Below are 12,006 nucleotides of genomic sequence, written 5' to 3'. Positions count from 1 at the left end.
GCTATCATAGTCGACAGAAGCCTGCCGGAGACTAAAACTCCGTACGCCCCTAGAGGCAGTCACTGTCCAAATGGTGTTGTCCGATAAGCTAGTCACTATCAGCTCAATACATATCCCTCGCAATTATGAACTCCATAAAACCATATTTCAAAACTGCATTAACTTCTGGAGCAGTACATTGCTGTTGGAGATTGAAACGTGCCTAACACTTTGTAGGGAGAGTCCCGTTTCGATGAAAGAGGGCACCCAATAGAAAATTTCCTCCTTTCCTCTGATGCATGCTACTCAATAAGAAGGAGCTGACGTACTATTAAAATTAGAAGGACGTCACAATCTCTCCCCTTGGTAAGCAAACAAGGTGATAGCCTGGAAGATCAGACTGACTTTCTGGATGAACATCGTGAATACATCTCAAGTGCGCCACACTACACAGAACAGTTCTTGAAGGTCGAAGAACGCGCACAGCGACAGTCCCTCGAACGCAAATGTGCGCGAAATGAGGCGTACAAGCGACCATTTTCTCTTACTAAACTTACGGCATCTCTCAAATGTTGCAACAACTCGGCACCAGGAGGTGATCGTATCATGTACGAAATGATTAAGCACCTACACCCTCAAACTCTAAAGATACTATTAAATCTTTTCAATGCGATGTGGGCCGCTAGTAATATTTCATCTTCGTGGAAGGAAAGTCTGATCATCCCCATACTTAAACAAAGCAAGGACCCATCTTTAGCCAGTAGTTATAGGCCAATAGCATTGACAAGATCTTACAAATTATTCCAAAAAGATAGTAAACCGGCACCTGATCTGTGTGCTGGAAAGCAGCTGAATGCTAGACCTCTTCCGATGTGGTTTTAGGGAAGGTATGTCCACAATAGACCACCTTGTTCGCTTCGAGTCATGGCCGAGATGCGTTTATATATAAGAAGTCCAGTCTGTCAGTATTTTACACCCAGAGAAATCTTACGATACGTCATGGAGTTTCGGAATACTCCGAGATCTTTCAACGATTAGTGTCCGTGGCAACATGGTAATCTAATCGTACATTCCGCGTTTAAGTGAATAACGCTTTGTCTGGAAACTTTGATGGAAAAGACTGATGTGCCGTAAGGAGGTGTGCTTAGTTGCACGCTATTAGTCGCACGAAGGCATAGGTATGTAGCGGTACAACGTAGATAGAGAAGTCCCGAGGGGAGAGAAAAAGTGCAAAGAGATGTATACAAGAATGCTAGAATGAAAAGCATGTATCACACACATGGGCTAGTGATCGAAAATGCCTCCAGAACTTGTACAGGAGCCTTGTCTACTGTCGCCTTGACTATGATGCTATAATATATCGTTCTCAAACCCCCATGTACACTAAGTATCCTCGATCCTGCTCATCATTAATGTATCCGCCTCATAACTGGTGCTTTGAGGACAAGCCCTGAAGAAAGCCTGTAGGCAGATTCAAACGAGTGGCCACTCCGTCTACAGAGGTCATATTCCACCTTCACATATTATTTGAAAGCACATTCAAGTCCTGAACATCCTTGTTACAAAACTAAACGGTGTGCCCTGTACCTTAACATGTAATAACCGGCCCACAGCGAGGGAGCCATTCTCACTGTGTGGGAGGAAGGTCAGTGAAGAAATATCTTTCCACTTCTGGAACATCCTCTAACGCCTCCAGCAAAGCTGATACCACCTGTGGCAGTGGCAGTACGTAGAATGTGACACATCATTTATCAAGCTCACAAAGCGTGCCCCGGAGGAAACACATTCAAATGCATTTCCTCGAACTTCAGGCGAAGTACTCATGCCCTGAGTATTACACTGACGCATCAAGGTCACAGGCCGGTGTGTCCTTTGCAGCACTCAGACCATCCTTTTCTGAATCCAATTTGCTGCACCCGGAAACAAGTTTCTTTACGTCTGGAGCATACGCAGTACTGTAGGCTGTTAAACATACTAGGAACACAAATATGCAAAAAGCCATTATACATACGCAGACTCTTAAAGAGTTGCAAGATCTTTAAAACGTATCTTTAAAAGCAAGGATGCTGTACTAAATTATCTTTATTCACTTCTGTGTACAGTATAAATGTTTAGCCAGCATGTCGCAGGACGCTAGATTCCTGGGCATAGGGGCATCGAGGGTAATATGCAGGCAGACAAAATCGCCGCATCAGTAGCAGCAAGCGCCGCCAACTCTGTAGTTGTCCCTTCCATATACTTGAAGCCGTTCTTACGAAAACTTAGAAGCTATCTGTAGCACTCATTGGGACACTGAAACATGTAATGAGCTTCACGTTACTAAGCCGCAAATTGGCCACTCATAACAAAAACACGACGAACCGAAGTAATCATGAGTGGACTAAGAATCGGGAACACATATAGCACACACTCATACCTGTTGACCGGCGATGACCCACGTATCTTTAGTAAATGTGGTGAGACGTTGACTGCCCTGCACGTATAGCTGGAGTGTGGTGGCACAGTAGCTCAAAGAAAAAAAACACTTTCGTTTACCATACCCTCAGCGATTTCCCTTTCATCCAACAATGTTGCTTGGCAATGACCCGCTATTCGATACGAAATTAATTTTAGCCTTTTCAAACGATGTTTCTTTACTCCATGCTATACACACGAGTGATCCGTAGCACTGCTTCTTATCGGAGGCTACTGCTGCGATTGTAGCATTTGGACCAGGTGCTTCCCTGCCCTTGCATGCAAGGGCCCAGGTAAGACATTAGTGTCACGTGAATATTCTTACATTGTAATCTTATTACCCCTCCGCAACATACACTTTATGTACATAGCTCACTATACATGTCACAGTTTTATTACATATACAGTAAATTTTACGCCTATCACAGCGAACATTTTGGGCCACTGTACAGCCAAGTTACATATATACCATTTGTCTTTGAACGTACCATCGAATCCACCACGGTCCTGGTATCCTTTGGCCATTATTGGCCCTTGCGCTATTAGACCCCATGCAACATCTACAAATATAGAGTGTGTTTTTTTTTCACTGAAAGCTATATACGACTAACCTTCCCTAGTTTTTTCGGCATGCAGCAACAGAAACGAACTTAGCGATTTCTAACAAACCAGTACACAATAGGTTTTATTATTTGCTTTGTGGTGACCCGCCGTGGTTGCTCAGTGGCTATGGTGTTGGGCTGCTGAACACGAGGTCGCGGGATCGAATCCCGGCCACGGCGGCCGCATTTCGATGGGGGTGAAATGCGAAAACACCCGTGTGCTTATATTTAGGCGCACGTTAAAGAACCCCAGGTGGTCAAAATTTCCGGAGTCCTCCACTACGGCGTGCCTCATAATCAGAAAGTGGTTTTGGCACGTAAAACACCAAATATTATTATTATTGCTTTGTGGTGTGATCACGTATGGGTGCAGCGCGGTGGCGCAGATGTCAAAATGCGGAACAGATTAGAACGCTCGCCGTGGAAAAAATAACGTGACATCAAAGTTATCGCACTATATAATCAGGATAGGTATAGGCGCTTAAAACAGCTGCGTTATCGATGGGACGGACACGTATAGTTCGTACATCCGAAGAACAACATGCGTACGAGGAGCGCCGCAGGGTACAGCAACGAGAATGTAAACGGCCCCGGTGCGAAACGACCACCGACGAAGAACAGTTTCTGCAATTAAAATAAATTATGGGGTTTTATTTGCCAAAACCACTTTCTGATTATGAGGCACGCTGTAGTGGAGGAATCCGGAAATTTCGACCACCTGGGGTTCTTTAACGTGCACCTAAATCTAAATACACGGGTGTTTCCGCATTTCACCCCCATCGAAATGCGGCCGCTGTGGCCGGGATTCGATCCCGCGACTTCGTGCTCAGCAGCCTAACACCATAGCCACTGAGCAACCACGGCGGGTAACGTTCCCGCAATGCTAAACGAACAAATGACAGCCATTCGACGCTGTGCAGATGGAATGCCAGCAAAAGCACTTTGCTTTTCGTTTCACAGCTTTGACTGTCGCCAGCTTTCGCTGCCATTCGATCTTGACAGAGCGGAATGGTTGTCATTTTTCTTCAAAGTTTGTGAGTGAGCTGTTTTCGAAACTGAACAGCCCTAAACTATGGAGTATTACATTTAGTGTGTTTAAAAGAAAAAAAATCAGATCTAGATAATGTCATAGACAGACCCTTTTTAGTAAGTAAATCTTTCACAAAACATGGCGGTAATTCCGGTAAATGTAACGATCGGGTTCAAAAGCTCAAAGCATCACAAGAGCTATAAAGGAAACTTTAGTAAAAGAGAAGTTCCAGATTATTCGAGCCCCTGTGGTTCAGTAACGCGAAGCTAACATTCAATCGTATTTTATTACCGCCCCTATCAGAATGCGACCACTCCTGCCGCAAATCGCACTCGCAACCACATGCTCAACAATACAACGCCATGGCAAAATGAAACAGAAAACTAAACCATTAACTTTCACCAGAGCATGCATTGGCTTGCCTAAAACAAACAGACATCGCAATTCTCTAAAACACACCATCTTTAGCGTCTAAGGGTGACGAATCGAACGCACCAGTGAACAGCTTACATGAATCGTTACATTCTTTACATGTATTTTTCATTTCAAGATAACTTGTCGATGGTCTACTCGGTTCATATTCGATGAAGTCACTGCAGCCCAAATAAGACAATGCAAAAGGGAGCAAAGACCGGACACCACAAGCGCTACGTGCAGCTATGCCTCAGAAAATCACCTGTTTTCAAACCAGCTCTTTGCCTCAGTTCATAAAATCCTTTCCACTGAATCAGCAAGGTACCATTGGTGATACCTAGCTTTCCCTAGCAGACGTACGAGGGAAAGTCGGCTGGAGATCTCGCAGATAAACGCTATACTTCGTTGAAATCATTTCAGATTGGGCGCCCCTCACGACGGGACAGGTGTATCCCAAAGATGCCCAAAAAATGGGTTTCTAATGAGCCCTTACGGCCAAAGGTCGCAGGAAGCTACCTTTTCCCAATGCAGCAAGGATGCCATTTCTGCGTTCTTGATGTAATTTCTTTGTGTTCTCTTTTCCATGAAGCAGGCAAAATTGCCTAACACAGGCTCTGAGCCTGTATACATTTCCCTGAGCCTGTGTGCCAGTGTTACTGAATATGGAGAAAAAAAAAGAAAAGGAAATTGTTACAGTTGAAATAAAAGAAAACATAAGTTTCAAGGGAACCACGTAGGTGGGTATCCTTCCTGCCAAAGAACACCTTTGCCGATGTGACGCGTCGGGGCAGCGACACAACGGCTTCCGGCGGCTGTCCGGCCCACACGCAGTGAGCTGGCAGTTACGCCATCTGCCCTCCTCCCGCCGGCTACAGCTAGCACTGTTCCGCCACCCCAGAAGGGACCATCAACCTCCAGGCCGGTGGCGTCAAAGGTCTCGTGGAACGTGCCGAGGCCTTCACGTCACACAGCGCTCGGAAGAGCGTGTGTCCATCGCCTCGCAAGAGGCCATAGACACAACGACCAGCCAGACGGCGCCACCAGCGCCTATGGAGCGGCGAGCCTCTCTCGATCGCTCCAAAAAAGACAAAACTCGCGTCACGACGCCTGGGAAGGGCCTGTGAGCTAATTCTGGTCTTTTAACACACAGCACACAACGCATTTATCACAATAGAGACAGACATACTACAGTGGAATGCCAGAGGACTCTTTCGTAACCTTGACGACATTGCAGAACTACTACACAAGCACAATCCAAAGTTACTGTGTGTTACAGAGACACATCTGAAACTTACGAACACAAATTTTCTTCGTAATTACTTCATCTTCCGAAAGGACCGCGACGAGCCTAACGCCTCTGGTGGTGTAGCAATAGTAGCTGACAAGTCTGTAGCTTGCCGACAAGTCGCCCTTCTAACCCCCCTTGAGAAAGCGTCAGTTCGGGCCATTCTTTTTAATAAATTAATCACTGTCTGTTCCATTTATATACCACCGAATCATCATCTTGAAAAAAAACAGACTTTTAAAAGCTCATTATTCAGCTTCCCGAGCCTTACATACTCGCAGCAGATTTTAATGCTCACAACACGATGTGGGGAGACTCACGATGCGATGCGAGAGGTCGATTCATAGAGGACTTTTTAGTAAACGCCGGTACATGCCTGTTCAATAAGAACGAACCTAATTATTATAACATGTTTCACAATTCTCATTCTTCCGTAGACCTCTCTATTGGCTCAGCAGCTCTTATACCATTCTTAGAGTGGTGCGTTATTAAATATCCTTACGGAAGTGACAATTTTCCTCTACTTTGAAATTTAATTGAACAACATGAATACCTTCCACGTACGCCTGCGTGAAAGCTAGCTTCTGCCGACTGGGACCATTTTAAGGAATCGACCTACCTATCCCAATATTTTATCACCGATTTTAGTATTGACGACGTGGTAGCGCAATTTACCCCTTTTATCATCGAGGCAGTGAATAAATTTATTCCACAATCTAGCGGTAGCTCATCCAAAAGACGAGTTCTGTGGTGGAATGACGAGTGCAAGGAAGCTCGGAAAACAGAATAAAGCTGAGGCCATACTGCGCCGATCCCCAACTGCAGAAAATGTGATAGAATTTAAAACCATTAAATCACAGGGCAGGCGGACGCGACGGCAAGCGAAGAAGAGAAGCTGGGAGAGATTATTGTCCGGCTTTATCTCGTACGCACAGGAGGCAAAAGTATGGAATGGGCTGCGGAGACTTAAGGGACAACAAATCCATCCATTTCCCTTGGTTTATAAAGAATAAAACAGGTTGGAAGATCAGGCCGACGCTCTCGGTGAACACTTCGAGCACGTGTCTAGCTCCACTCACTATTCAGAGAACTTTCTTAAACTTAAAGCAGAAGAACTTACGCAATTGAATCGGAAATGTATCCTAAACGGTCCATATAACCGCCCTTTTACCATTGCCGAATTTAAAGCTTCCTTATTAGCATGTCAGAGCTTTCCACCGGGACCCGATAGAATCATGTACGATATGCTTAAGCACCTGCACTCTGACAAACAAATCACGCTACTCACACTTCTCAATGCTATCTGGACTGTCGGTTATCTCCCATCTGAATGGAAAGAAGCTATTGTGATCCCTATTTTGAAGCACGGTACAGATACATCTTTGCTGACCAGCTACCGTCCTAATGTGCTTACGAGCTGCCTTTGTAAGCTTCTTGAAAAAACGATCAATCGCCGTCTCGCATATTTCCTAAAATCTAGCAAAATGCTTGATCCATTTCAATGTGGTTTTAGGGAAGGGCGATTTACAACCGATCATCTCGTGCGCATCGAAGCGAGCATTCGCAATGCCTTCGTGCACAAACAATCGTTCTTATCTGCATTTCTGGATATGGAAAAACTTATACGACACAACCTGGCGGTACGGAATCCGGCGCGACCTTTCGGCGCTGGGCAACCGCGGCAGTATGTTAAATATTATAGAGAGCTACCTAGAGAGCCGTACATTTCGGGTGAAAATAGGTCCTGCACATACATTCATACAGGAAACTGGGGTAACCCCAGGGTGGCGTACTCAGCTGCACCCTCTTTGTCATTAAGATCAACATGCTTTGTAAATAATTACCACCAGCTATTTTTATTGTGTCTACGTAGACGACATACAAATAGGTTTCAAATCCTGCAACTTTACAGTGTGTGAGAGACAGGTACAGCAGGGCTTAAACAAGGTGTCCAAGTGGGCAGACAAAAATGAATTTATGATCAACCCCCAAAAAAGTTCTTGTGTTCTCTTTATAAGAAACAGAGGCGTGGTTTTAGATCCTTGTGTAGATATGGGCGGACAACAAATTGCTGTCAACAAAGAGCACAGATTCCTATGTGTTACTTATGCTTGTATCCAGGCTTACTTTCATTTCACACATAAAATGACTTAAATAAAAATGTCTAAAAACAATCAACTTACTTAAAATCCTATCCCACACAACATGGGGTAGCGACAGGAAGTGTTTACAGAATCTTTACAGGAGCCTAGTTTGATCCCGGCTATGGTGCCCTACTTTATCACTCTGCCGCCCCGAGCGCGCTAGAAATGTTGGACCCCCTTCACCATCTGGGTACCCGCCTGGCCACTGGTGTGTTTAGAACAAGCCCTGTCGAAAGTCCATACGTAGAATCAGATGAGTATTCGCTCCATTTTCCGAGAACAAACACAAGCTTCACCTATTTTGTGAAAGCGCACTCTAATAAGGAACATCTGTGCTTCACAACCGTTAAGGACTTGACATGTGAAACATCTTTTGTAGTAGGCCTTCTATGCGACTTCCTTTGTCACCGCGTGCAAGAGAACTTAGCGAAAAAATGGACGTCCCGATTCCTTAGCTTAGCCTCCAGCTAAGCTATTACCGCCCTGGGAGTGGCAGGTGATAGAATGTGACGTATACTTTGTAGAGGTCACAAAGTACGCTCCTGAGTTTGAAATTGCTACGTATTTCCATGAGCTTCAATCGAAGTACTCCTGCTCCGAATTGTACATAGACGCATCAAATTCACATGCTGGCGTATCTTACGCTGCTGTTGGTCCCTCTTTTTCTGAATCTGACGTGTTGAACCCCTTATAAGTATCTTCACTGCAGAAGCCTATGCAGTACTGTCTGCGATAAAACATATAAAGAAACTGAAACTTGACAGAGCAATCATATTCATAGACTCGTTAAGCCTAGTAAAGCCCTCATTCCTTTACAAAAGCATACAAATTGTGTCTTCAATGAACTTTACTCGCTCTTATGCAACATCTATTTATCTCGTAGACACGTGGTAATATTCTGGGTTCTTTGCCATAGAGGAATGGAAGGTAATGTGCTTGCCGACGAAATCGCCAAATTAATAGCACCGCAGGGTATTCGTTCTGCTGCTGTCCCTGCCACAGACATGAAGCCTTTCCCACGTAACAAACTGCGAAACCACTGGCAACGCTCGTGGGACACTGAAACGAGTACTAAACTTCACGTAATTAAGTCGAAGTTAGGATTCTGGCAGCCAATTACGAAAACACGAAGAACAGATTTCCTATTCACTAGACTAACAGGACACACATTTGGCACTCATAACTTTCTCTTGACAGGTAACGAGCCTCCAACCTGTGGTAGATGTGCTGACAGGATAACAGTCCTCCACGTCTTCCTGGAGTTTCTGGAAGCCGAAAGAGAGAGGAGGAAACATTTTCCTTTTGCATACCGCTATTGCGTCCCTCTACATCCGGCTATGTTTCTTGGTGAAGAAACGCTTTTTAAGACCAAAGCAATCTTCGCTTTCTTGAATGATGTTGTACTACATGTTATAAGCCCATTAAATTCGTAACCCATCCTCTTTCTAGAGGATGCTGCTATGATAGTTTTCTTTGTATAGCACATGCCTCTAGGCCCTTGTGTTTCAATGGCTCTGGTGAGGCAGTACTGCTCTAGCCAATTTTAGCATCTCAAGTATTTTCTTTATTGTATCATTCTTTCGCCATGCATGTTAATGTTCGTAGTACACGTCATTAGTCATTGCCATACTTTTATTACACATAGATTTTATGCAATCTACATCAACTTTTTCAGTCCCCTTTACAGCCAGGTCACACTAACTTCACAGAACCCATCAGTCCATCGCGAACTCATTAACACTATCATAGCGCTCTTTGGCCATACCTGGCCCTTGCACCATTAAGCATCAAACATTCATTCATGGGGACATTAAATGGGGTCTAGGAGTTCCCGGTTAAGTTGAAGGAGGACATGCTGTGCGGATTAGTGTGGGCGAAACCCGAACATGGTGTCAGCAAATGTGTTGTTGTTTTCCATGAAAGCAGGCAACCGATCCCGCCCCATCGCCTTCATTAGGTTGCCCACACAAGAGGTGAGAGAGTTGGGGCGGAGGTTGTCCGTATTCACGGCTTTGCCAAGTTTAGGAATAAAGGTGACTATTGCTGTCTTCCAATCGATAGCAAGGGGCACTTCTCCCAGCCAGATAAATTGCAGTATACCAATAGTGCAATGTAAGTCGAGCCCGGCATGTTTGCTAGGAGCTTGACTGTAATTTTGTCGCGCCCGGGTGCAGTGCCACGCTTCACTTTGGACAAGGCTGCCTTTAGGTCATGGAGCTGGAAATGTTCATGCAGCTCGGCGTCCTCAGAGTCTGCATTGAGCATGCCGGCCCTCGGGCATCCTGGGTAGTGCACAGGTATGTCCCTGAGCTTGTGCGCTAGCTGAGTGGTGTTACCAGCAAAGCCGTGGATGGCGGGCTGGAAGTGTTTCCGCGTTGCAGTGTGTGTTTGTATGGGGTCAATGAGGGCGCGAAAGAGACGCCATGTGTTTCAGTTGGACATTTGTCACGCAGCCGTATGGCAGCGGCTAAACCAGTTAGAGTCGGCGAGCTATGCCACACACTCTGCCGCCTTCTGGGTAAGCTCTGCTATGCAAGATTTTAGCTTCCTATTGTGTTTCTGAAGGCGCCAGCGGCAGATGAGGCTGTGCCGGGCTTCCCAAAGGGGGAGGAGGTGGCTATCCACAACGGAGACCGCCTCTGAGAGCTGGATCTCTGTTTCCGTAGAACGCAAGCTAGCAACCAATTGCTGGGACCAGGCCTTGCATGTGTGTGGGAACAGTGTCCTGCCAATTTTGCCTGAATTTCGTCCAATCTGGTATGCGGGCTTGTTTGATGGGTCGTGCCATGGGGCGTGTGCGAATTATTGTGTTGATGAGACAATGGGCCTACCGAGGGTTTTCTCAGTATTGACCCAGTCGGCGAACTGAATGTTGCGTGTAGAGGTCAAATCCGGACAGATGTCTCTGGTCACGGAGTTGTCAATCCGAGTGGGGTGGACAGGGTCAGTGTGAAGGGTGAGGCCAAGCGTGGGATGCATGCTCCGCCAACTTGGGGCCATGCTTCTCTTCACGGTGATGCCCCCAGACCGGACTGGGGCCGTTGAAGTCGCCCACAATCAGGAGGGGGTCCCAGCCCACAACTCTCAGTGCATGACTGAAGAGGTCCGCGAATGAGAAGTTTTGGAGTTTGGAGGAACAGTATACGTTGAGGATGTGAATGGGTGGGTCCTGTTTGCGAAGCGAGAGAAGAGTCACCATCTCATAGGAATAGCCGGCTTGCAGGTCAAGATCGACGTGGTTAGCTGTATAATTTTGATGTAGGCAGAGATGAGGGGTCCTGTTGGAACGCCTAATAATTTGTAAGGATGGCACCCATCTCTGGCCCTTGGAGGGCAATCAAAAGTTGAGAGAAAAAGACAGAGGTCTGCTCTCTTAGTGCGAGAGCAGAGACCCCTACAGTTGTTGTGGCGATGGGGGAGGCCGATTTGGAGGGAGGAGAACGCCTAACTTTAGGGGTTCCTGCCATGATTAGGTTGGGCCTTGAGAGTTAGTGGAGCTGCCCCAGAGCCAGTAGACATGACCAGTCGTTTGACTTCTAGGCCTGCCAGGGTGCAGTCTTCATCATCATCGATGGCGGCAATGCGACGAGAAAATTCGGAGGGGCGGTCAGATGCGTCCTTAAGGGGACTCGCTTTGCGCAGCGTGCGGAGCTGCGTAGCGACAGCTTGGTTAACTTTAGTCGTGATCGGATCATCAGTTTTCGCGAGCGTCTGGTCTATCGCGGTGCCAGTCAGGATCTCTATTCTTGCGGTGAAACGCACCTCCATACCCTCAAAAAAGTCATGGCCCGACGGCTTCGGCAGCGTACTCTCACTATCCATGGACTCTGCAGTGGAGGCGGAGGGGGAGGTAGGAGCAGAAGGTGAGTTGGAGAATTGAGCATCAAGTCTCGCAATTTTAGCGCGGAGAGGCTCCGTGTGCTTGCGGATCTCCTGAGCAATAAGAATAGGAGAGGGAGCTTGATCTGGAGAGGGGAGGTTGCCCCACCCTGGTCGCTCACCTGTCTGCCATATTTCACTTCGTTCTCCCAGGCACCGGCACCGGCGTGGGCGAGCGCTTTGTCCACATCGCAGATCGCTTTCAAGATACGGCGCCCG

The 12,006-nt window shown here is 46.5% G+C and overlaps 1 protein-coding gene across 2 annotated transcripts in view; it reads left to right on the top strand.

The window, feature by feature from the left end:
- LOC142563696 (venom metalloproteinase antarease-like TfasMP_A) overlaps positions 1-12,006 on the top strand; it is a 39,348-nt gene that overhangs the window by 12,066 nt on the left and 15,276 nt on the right. The window contains exon 9 of one of the 2 annotated variants that reach the window (XM_075674290.1): positions 4,900-5,037. The exons of the other annotated variant lie outside the window; for it this stretch is intronic. Within the exon in view, the coding sequence (XP_075530405.1) occupies positions 4,900-5,037 (138 nt within the window). The remainder of the gene's footprint in view (positions 1-4,899; positions 5,038-12,006) is intronic. 2 annotated transcript variants of the gene reach the window in all.

The sequence above is a fragment of the Dermacentor variabilis genome, chromosome 11, assembly GCF_050947875.1.
Source record: "Dermacentor variabilis isolate Ectoservices chromosome 11, ASM5094787v1, whole genome shotgun sequence".
In the NCBI taxonomy this organism is placed as follows: domain Eukaryota; kingdom Metazoa; phylum Arthropoda; class Arachnida; order Ixodida; family Ixodidae; genus Dermacentor; species Dermacentor variabilis.
The sequence above is the reverse complement of the archived record's forward strand: the minus strand, read 5'-3'. Positions and strand labels throughout refer to the sequence as shown.